Here is a 10,367-nt window from a genome sequence, read left to right as displayed (position 1 = left end):
CCCCTTCCATTGGAAGGACCCCTCTTCAGCTGATTAGTTATTCAGGTCAGTGTACTGATTTGAAGAGGTCGGTCAAGTTGGGGGTTGGGAGGCGGGTGGTGGTTAAGAATTCAACTAGGAAGTTGGTTTTGAAAGAGAAGGAGAAGTGTATTGCTTTTGGTACTCAAGACTGTGGAATCCATTCCAATGAAAAATGTCATTCAGCATGATTGTATTAGCGCCTCCATCAGTGAACTGGAAGGGTCATTAAATACTTGAGTGTAGTAGCAACTGCGGTTCTACCAATGTGTTTTCTGACTCCATTATTCTAGAGATTTTTTTAAAGTTAGCTTCTTACTTTGCAATAATTGTAGACTCACGTGCAGTCGTAAGAAATAGTACAAAGAGATTCCATGTGCCCTTTACCCAATTTCCCTTAATGGTAACATCTTGCAAAACTATATTATAATATCACACATTCTCAGGATTTTAATACCTAGGAAAATGAAGAAGAGACCGGTCTGGCTCCTTACCAAACTTCCTATATAGCTGGTACCTCTGCCATTCTTGACAGGATTCTGCAACATTGGCTTTTTCTCTTACACTTTAGTAAAGACCTCCCTGAAGATAGATTTTTTTCTTTATATCTTAAAATATTCAAATATTTCCTTAAAGGGTTACATTCAAATATCTCCTTAAATTAGATTATTTTCTTGAATGAAGTTAGTATATAAATGTCAAGGAACAGCATTTAGTCATCAGGTTATGGGGACCCTGTGAACAGAAAACTTAACCTATGAACAGTAAGGATGTTTGTAGCCATGGGCGGAAGACTGATGAAAAGATTGTTCCCAAAGGAGACTATTGAGCAGTGCACAGCCTCAAAGGGGCCTTCACAGGGGCACCTGGAAGTGAATGTAATCTCCAGCCACAGTGCCATATACAAGGAAGCTTCTATTGCTTATACAAGAAGAGGAACAGTCGTGTTCAGAGATTCAAAAGACTTAAGTTCAAGGGAAAAATCTGAGAGGGGAAGAGATGGAAAGTTTTCCCAGGAGGAGTCCAACCCACCTCCCAACTCAGAAGGAAAAAAAGGAGCTCCCTGGACCTTTCCATAGAGATGGAGGGGCCAGTAAGTCAGGAGACTATCTGGATGTTCAGCTGACGAGTTTATCCTTCAAGGCACAGTGCTTCCCTGTTCTCATTCACGAATTTAATAAATATTACTGAGCACTTTTTGTCTGTCCATCCCTAACTGTTGAGTTGGCAGAAAGATGAGAATTGAGTGACTTTTTGGGGTTTTTTTTTGAGGGTATTGCATTAAAAAAAAATTTTATTTATCTTGGCCGCTCTGGGTCTTAGTTGTGGCACGCGGAATCTTCATTGAGGCATGAAGGATCTTTTAGTTGTGGCATGCGGGATCTTTTTACTTGTGGCATGTGGACTCTTAGTTGCAGCATGCATGTGGGATCTAGTTCCCCGACCAGGGATCAAACCCGGGCCTCCTGCGTTGGGAGTGCAGAGTCTTACCCACTGGATCACCAGGAAAGTCCCAAGAGTGACTGTTAAATAAAAGATACTTGAGACAAAGATGAGAGGGAAAAAAGTGTCCATATCAGGAAAGCGATATCTTATATTTTACTCATCCTGGTTGCCTAGCGTCAGGAAAGAGCACTGTACTATGAGTCAGGAGACTGAGGCTCTGTCACTAACTAGCTCTGTGATCTTGGGTAAGTTATTTCTGACTCTGTGTGGGCATTGGTTTTCTCAGATGATTGGTCCAAACAATTTTTAAACTTCTCATCAGCTGAATAATTTATGAGGTAGGATGGCTCAAAGAGATCATGTATAGGACTAACTGTAGAATAATAAGAGTGGTACTGCCCGACAAATGCTAACCTTTAAAGAAGTAGGCTGCCAACACCCAGTTCGGAATTTCTGATGAGATTAAGCAGAATTCTTCTCGTCACTAGAAAGCAGCTAAGGCTTAAAATGGTGTCTCCCCAACATCTCTTCAGTGTCTCTCTCCCACCCACGTGACCCACACCAACCCTCCTTCAAAAGCCAAAATGTGAATGGTTGAGGGTGACCTGGTTGTGAAAAGATATTGAGTTTATGAGTTTTGATGTCCAGTTTCACCATTTACCATCTGCTATGAGTTGAACTGTGCTCCCTCTGTGTTTCCCCACCAAATTTTTGTGTTGAAGTCCTATCCCCAGTACCTCAGAATGTGACCCTATTTGGAAATAAGATTGTTGCAGATTTAATCAGATGTAAGATGAGGTCATGCTGGATTAGGGGGGACCTCTGGACTTGTGTGGACTTGTGTCCTTATAAAATGGGAAATTTGGACACAGAGGCACACACACGGGGAGAACACCATGTGAAAACTGGAGTTAGGCTGCCACAAGCCAAGGAACTACCAGAAGCTGGGATACAGTCTGAAAAACATCCTTGCCTCTTGCTTTCAGAGGGAGCATGGCCCTGCTGACACCCGGATCTCGAACTTCAAGTCTCCAGAACTGTGAGATAATACATTTCTACCATTCAGTTTGTGGTACTTTGTGTTTAAAGTAACCAAACAAGGAGGCCATTGGTCTGAGGTGGCTCTAATGTTTTGGTCGTCAACGCAAGCAAATCAGAACCTAAGCCAGAGTGAATTCCTGTAAAAGCCTCAAGGTTAAGAACAACCCAATCACAAACAGCCAACTAGGCTTTCCCCCAAAATGCAACCACTTAAGCTATAGCCAATCAAATAGTTTCCTTGCTTTGCTCCTGCACCTTCTCTGTAAAAACCTTTGCCCTAGCTCCTGCTGGTGAAGCACTCCTAACAACTTCCGGTTTGGGGCTACCCAATTCAAATCACTGTTTGCTCAAATAAACCCTTAAAAAATTGAATATGCTTTAGCTTATCTTTTCACAGTTCCTTATGACAATGATAGCAAGCTAATATACTATCTGTGTGATCTTGGGCAACTCAGACAAATTCTGTGAGGTCCAATTTCTTCAGTGGAAATTGAAGACATAGAGGGAGGTTTATTTTTTTTAATGTAGGTAAGTTTTTTTTTTTAACAGAGAGAATTTAATATAGAGAACTGTTAACACGACAGAAACTTGTGAAATAGGTACTTGAAAGGGTAAAAGCACAACCCTAAGGTATCATGGAAGCAGTATCGGTAGCAAAAGGAATAAGTTAAGATTATTAAAATGAGGAGCCTAGAGGTGGGCTCTACGAAATGAAACTCAAAGTTCTGCGGAGGAGGTGCCACTCAGCTGGTGCAAGTGTCTGGAGGGCCCCTGAAGAGGGTGATCCTGTGACTGCGGGAAAACTGCCAACTGCATTCAGCTGCTGCTTCAGGAAGGCATTTTTAAGTGTATTTCATTCCTTAATGCTTCACCCTCTGTAGTTCCCAGTCCCCATGTGCACCATGACTTTGCTTCTTCACTTACAGCTTTGTGTTTCCTTGAGTCTTCAGGGAGGAAAAACATATTTCCACCAAGAAGACTGCTCACCCCTCCATCATTTCTGAGTTCTGACTTGGGCTTCGAAAAATCCTGCTAAGATGAAATCCATTTCTGTGGCATAAATGGACAGTTGGTGTTCATAAATTTCAATTGATTTTTATGACTATAAAAATTATGTCATTATAAGCACCTCTTATAATTGAAGTAAACCAAAATCTCCAATAAATTATCTTGTTTTGCACACTTTTCAGTCTGTTCTTCTTATATTCTTCTGTTCTTCTTATATCACTTTAAAAAAGAAGAATTCATAACAACTAAATTTAAATTTAGTAGGTTGCTGTGTGCCGTGATTTGTAAGAACGTATTTCTTTTTTGTAGCTTATAAAATGAACTGGAAGTTTAGAGTTATTCTTTTGGGCTATGTATATTTGTGTGTTCGTGTGTGTGTGTGTGTGTGTGCACTTGGCCTATTAAAATTAACTAAATTAATTTAGATGAGATTAAATAAGAACAAATCTTTTCCAAAGACGGCGTCAGGCACCACGGTTAGATGCTTTTGGACAGCAGTGATAAAATAATGAGCTTGGTATAAAGTATCAGATTCAGGTCAAGTATTTTTTGAAGATTTATTTTATTTTATTTTTTTTATTTTTAATGATAGAATTCATCTTTGTCAGCTCTTGAAATTAATGAGTTGCCTCAAATCTGGTTTACCCGCTCTCTGTGGCTTATTTAAGCTTTGTCCACACATATATTTGTTGTAATTAATGATGGAGATTCCTAAGTTCTAAGGCTAAGAGAATAGCATACCTGTAAACATAGCACATCATCATTTAATTAATTCAACAGAATCTAGGAAAGAACAGTTCCCTTCATTTCTGGGTAGTAATATTGCATAAAAGATAAGAATATTTTCCATGTGCTGAAGTTAGAAGTATTGATTTAGTTTCCAGAGGAAACATATTATGAAAAGGACTTCTAAGTAGATTCTTGGATTAGATGTGTGCATGTGTGTAAGTGTGAATGTGATTTATAGATGAGGAAACTGAGGCTGAGAGAGGATAACTACTTTGTGCAAGGCCATTGAATTCATAAGTAGCGGTACCAAGACCGAGAAAACAAATCGTGATGTGCCAAAGCCATATTGTTTCTACTACTTACAGGAGGTTCCTTTATATAGTGTCATCCTCACAAGTACCCATCATTCTAGATTTTTTAACTTAAATTTTAAAATTTATGATTAAAAAGTAAGTACTACATGTGAGTGGTTCAATATTCAAAATGTCCAAAAATATAGAATGAAAACAAATCTCTTTTTCTCTCTGGTTCCCCAGCTCTTTAGGCCCCCTTCCCAGAGAAAGCCACTCCACCAGTTTCTTGTGTATATTCTACATATTTACACACACACACATACACATACACTCCCTCACTGTGTTAGCATAGTGAATTCACAGTTATGTATCTTATGATTTTCTCTTGACATTATATTTTGGTGATCCTTGCAGATCCCAAACTGTCTTAATTATACATTTATAGACTATGGTGGATCTGTTAGTACTAAAATTGTCTAAAAAATTTACATTTTCAGGCCATACAACCTGTTACAAATGTATAGGTGGTATTTGCTGGGTTTGATCAGAAGTGGGCAGAAAAGGGAGTGAATCTCTCCCTTTCACAGATCTGTATTTTGAAGGGGGAGTAGCTATATTACTTACCCAAGTCAGTCATTAAATTATAGAGGTACACATAAAAAAATCCATATTGAATACCCATTACCAGGATGAAGGATAAAAGCCAAAATGATAAAATAAAGATTAGAAGGCACAAGTGTGCATAACAAGGAACTGAGACGGATATAAAGATGAGCGATACAAAATCTGAAATTAAAAAACCTGTTTGATGTATAAACACAGCCTTAAGAATAGACTATCAAAAAATACATGCAAGAAGGAAAAAACGCATCCAACTGAAATAACCAGAAACCACACAGCCCGTTCCTAACCCTTGATTCCTCTGAAGAACAATTCACACCACGAAGAAAAGCTTCTAGATGTAGAAAGCAAAACCCTTATCAGGACAGATGCCCAGCATTTACGAAACAATTTGGACACAGGGGAAAAAAATAATCTCTTTTCCCCATGATGTAGCTGCAGAAAATAGATCAAAAAGCATCAGACAGAGGAGTCCAGCAGGGCTAAAAACAAGGAGGATTTTCACATTCAGGGGCATGGAAAAGGAGCAGGCAACTCGCTGACAAGCAGAAGAAAGAGGCAGATGATTGATTTCTCTATATTAATCTTAGCTATGGCTCTAAAATGTTTACCACCCCATTGGATCGCTTACCAGGCTCTGAGCCGTCTCTTCCTCCTTTGAATGTAGCGAAGGCATGGTTTGCATCCTACCTCCAAGGTTTTGCATGTCCACCCTGCATTGTCCACAAATTCTCTAAAGAATCGCGCATTGAGTCCTTTTTATGTGCAAGATGGTACTAGATGCTGAGATGCAAAATCAAAGTGAGCAGAACATCAATTTTCATTCAGATTCTTGCCTCAACTGTAAAAGAAAAGGGTAAAATATATTGCTTTCTGATAAGGCACTTGTCACTCAGATTATTTCCCTCTGTGATATACAGCTGCCTCTCTTTATTGGCTTTCAGAACATTCCATAGAATAGTCCTTGATTTTATGGCTTCCGGTGACAACAAATGGTCTCAATGCGCCCAGGAGGTATTTCCTCCTGGATTCTGCTCTTCGGTTTCTAGCAAAGACTTTCCTTTTTGTAAATAAGGCAATGTTTAATTACAGCCATACTCATGATCTGAGATCTTCTAGGCTCATGTCCTTAGATGTCTGATTACTTACACCAGCGTCTCAGGAATTCTTTTTGAATTCTTCTCTAAGCCTCGGCTTGTTTACAAACAACTTGGCTGGGAGTTTATTACTGTTGGACTTACACAGAAATGTATGTGTGCATCTATACATCTCTCCGCCTCCTTTTTCAAGGAACTTGAGATAGACTGGAGAAATACATAAATTTACAAAAGGATAAAATAAGAATTTCCATATCTAGGAACATATGGGAAAGCAAATATCAAACAAAACACTGTGTGAATCAGTTGCTAGACATGGGGCTATGAATTTGGTTCCAAGCGTCATAATGGTCAAGGCAAAGAAAGAGACACTATCCTAAAATTCATAGGATCTAAAAGTTCAGGACAAGCTTGTTGCTATGGGGAAGCACCGTTTTTCTGGAAACTGAACCCTGAGAGAAATCTCTCCCATGGATCCTCATAAAAATGACATTGTGACGTATATGAGATGATAGAAAAACGCCTTACAAGTTTCACACGGTATTTTGCGATGACATGCCTTAATGTAGGCTTATGGCTTCATACTAAAAGTTAACTCAGTTAACGTAATGGGAGGAGGGACCCCAAATTATTACTTTAGCTGGGCTCCTGTATCAAGATGAGGATTTCTTAACTCTATTCTGACCTGCTTAGGGCTTCCATCTAGGGTAGCAATATTAAAGCACAGAGAGGAGGAGGTCACGGCCTATGGCAGAGATTAGAATGATGTGGCCTCAAACCAAGGAAGCTGAGGAAGGGCAGCAGCCACTGGAAACTGGAAGAGGCAAAAAGGTTCTCCCCTAGAGCCTTCAGAGGGTGCGCAGTCCTACCGACACGCTGAGTTTGGACTTCTGGTCTTCAAAACTGTGCGAGAACACGTTTCTGCTACTTCAAGCCACTCCGTTAGTAGAAATTTATTAAGGCAGCCCGAGGAAATGAACACACATGGAATATTTCAGTTGACTTGATTCCAACATTTCCTTTGGAGCCTTGCTTTATTCTGACCCAGTGACTCTCACCTCAGACTGCACATTAGAATGGCTTAGAGAACTTAGAAAAAATGCTGACGTCTGGGCCACGCGCTCAGAGATTCCACTTCAATGGGCTTGGGCTACAAACTGGCAACGGTCTACAGTCAGAGTTGAGAACATACATTTCTGTGTAAGTCCAACATTTAATTAGTCACAGCAACTTAATATCATAGGGGTGACACAGAAGTACATGGGGTGGGAACAGCTATATAAAAATTTTTTTAACTTAGGCATTTGCTTTGGGACATAACATTCTGTATCTTCATGGCCAAATAGAAAGCATTCTTAGACACTGTCTGAAGCAGTTTTGCATCAGCTGTCTGCACAGACCCTTATGGCACTAAAAGAGTCCTGTTTTCTACCATGAGGAGGGAGTATGGATGTTCTCACAGGTGGCCACCGCTGCCCATCTGGACGCTCCCCTCACTGCCTCTGGAAGCACTGCGGAGGCGTTGCCTTCTAGACTGAAGCTGGACAATGCTTAACTTTAACATAAATCAAAAAACATCATTTGTAAGCCCTTGCTCCAAATTGTCCCACTGCCTCTTGACAATTAGACAATGACAATTTTGAATTTCTGGTGGCATGGTACTTTGTGTAATTAAAAAAGAAAAATCTGCTGCAGAGACGTGCTGAATAGGAGAATAGTACCTTATTATTTGGAGGGAAGAGGGTCCTTCATTGTGAATTGTGGAACAAAGCAATTCCTTGTTCGTCAGCCCTCAATAAATGTTTCTTTATTTGTGAACTTGTGTGATGGCCCGTAGTGGTCTTTCGCGCACATCAGGGAGCAGTCAGGAGTGAGCTGCAGTTAGCAGTGGGGCTGGTCTATGAAGGGCCTTTGACGCCGAGCTCACTGCATCTATTGACTCCCCAGGAAGTCTGAGGTCACAAGCTTGCCTGGAGCACATGAGCCCAGATAATGAAGATGGTTTGGCCTTCTTGAAACAAAGCCAGAAACTTTATCTACTTCATTGTGCACTTTGGGTCATGTGCTAACGATGAGGATTTGTCTAATACTAATCCCCCTAATGAAGGCTTCTCCCAGCCCTTACACAAACCCCACAAGGCCCCGTGATTTGGCAAGCCAGGCAGAATAAAGGCGAAACGGCGTTTGGCTTTTGAACTGAGTTCAAGGCAATTAAAGCCATGGACTAAGGAGGAAAGGAGGGGGGTTAGAAATACCAGTATAATAAGTAGTATGACTGGAGCGCTCCGTCAATTAACTCAATGAGACAAAGGCTGATTTCACGGGGGAAGGCGGTGAGAAGCGCTGCCCTCATTAAATCTGGCCATTAGAGGTGCTTCTAATGGAATTAACTTTGTTTTAGTGGTCTGAGTTATATAAAGTAGTCTGCGCATGTGCACGTACACACGTGCACACAGGCAGGTTCTGTAATTTTTGTGGGTCTTTCTTTCAAGAGGAGAGGAATAGAACGCGAAACAAAAATACACCCCCCAAACCGCAAATCCCCAAAGAACAAAAATCAAAAACGGGGTGGATGCTCCAGTGCTCAAGAGTGGAAGACAAGAGGAAAGCAGGACAGAGGCGAGGAGTGGAAGGCGCGAGAGAGTCCTCCCGGTTATAAAGCCATGAGCCCCCTTCGATGGGGGATTCTGCTCGGCTGCCTGGGCTGTGCGCTCCCGCCGCGGGTGCGGGCGCAGTTCCCCCGGGTCTGCATGACGGTGGGCAGCCTGCAGGCCAAGGAGTGCTGCCCGCCGCTGGGCGCCGATACGGCCGACGTCTGTGGCTCTCGGGAGGGCCGGGGCCAGTGCGCGGAGGTGCAGATCGACACCAGGCCCTGGAGCGGTCCTTACGTCCTGCGCAACCAGGACGACCGAGAGCGGTGGCCACGGAAGTTCTTCGACCGGACCTGCAGGTGCACAGGTGAGGAAGGCGGGCAGACGTGCGCATGCGCCCAGCTGGGTGGGGCAGGCCCGCTGGGAAAAGAGCCCCTTCCAAGGAAGAGATGGGACTCTTGAGATGCTTAGACTAGGCTTTGAAAAGCAAACCAAGTTGGTCCATCGTAGGCAGGGAATTGAGTAAGGCTGATGTCTTGGTATACTCTTCACACCCTTTGTATATCTAGCTATGAACACTAAATAAACATTCCGTGGGCCAATCTTCATTATATGAACGCGTGCCGACACACCACGGGCTTGTCTGTTGGAGGGGGTAGCTAAAGGGCCCAAGAGTCAGCTTTGAAACTCAGAGCAAAAGTCCTTTCAAGATGGATTCAGCGCCCTCTCCTTCTGAAATGGGTTTGCACTTGTTGAAGAGGGTGGTGGGTGCGGCTTGGCCTCTGGAAGACAGGTCGAGGGTAGGTGTTCTGTAGTCCGCGTCTCAGCGTTCCTAATGATTTGAACAGGTCTCAAGCAGGATACGTCTTGCTCGTGAAGGTTATGATTGGGTTGTAATTTTGCCAGCATCGGAGAGATGTGGCATGACAGAGCTTTCTCCGCGAGCTGAAGAAGAGAGGCCGGTTAGGAGATAAAAATGGCTTTTTTCCCTCTTACCTGGGTTTGATGTGAGCGTTTCAAAATTTGCTCAGTGTCTCTCTTTTAGACCTTGGTCTCTCTTATTACCTGTTTCTTTGAAATCTCTGTGCACTTCTTAATCCTCCGTCTCTTCTGAGCCATCTCAAATCCTCTTTCACGGGCCTCCCCTCCAGTGTTCAGCAAACATGCACAGCAGTGATAAACTCTCAAAGGCTGGCAGGGCATGTGGAATACAAAACACATAAGCCATAACTTTAGCAAAGCCCTTGGAAACTGTTCTACAGTGTCTAGCCACACAAGAGTGTTTTCCTTTTGAAATTATGCTTTTATTGATGTTCTTATATGACACTGTCACATAGGAAAATACAGATAATTGAGCTACCTGAGGACATAAAAAGGTAAACTAAGGGAATGCACAAAGGGCTGTGATGTTGATGTAGGAATGTTATCCGATGTTTTTAACTTAAACAAATTCTGAAGCTATTTTTTATACAGTGGATAAACAGGATCCTATTGTATAGCACAGGGAACTATATTCAACATTC

General features: G+C 42.1%; 1 protein-coding gene across 3 annotated transcripts in view; it reads left to right on the top strand.

Annotated features, from left to right (window-relative positions):
* Positions 1 to 8,904: 8,904 nt before the first annotated feature.
* The window catches only part of DCT (dopachrome tautomerase), a 31,744-nt gene continuing 30,281 nt past the window's right edge, over positions 8,905 to 10,367 (top strand). For all 3 annotated transcript variants that reach the window (XM_060128970.1, XM_060128971.1, XM_060128969.1), the window contains exon 1: positions 8,905 to 9,211. In XM_060128970.1, the coding sequence (XP_059984953.1) occupies positions 8,917 to 9,211 (295 nt within the window). In that variant the 5' untranslated portion in view covers positions 8,905 to 8,916. The remainder of the gene's footprint in view (positions 9,212 to 10,367) is intronic.

This window comes from Lagenorhynchus albirostris, chromosome 18, assembly GCF_949774975.1.
Source record: "Lagenorhynchus albirostris chromosome 18, mLagAlb1.1, whole genome shotgun sequence".
NCBI lineage: Eukaryota > Metazoa > Chordata > Mammalia > Artiodactyla > Delphinidae > Lagenorhynchus > Lagenorhynchus albirostris.
This window is presented reverse-complemented; position numbering and strand designations above follow the sequence as displayed.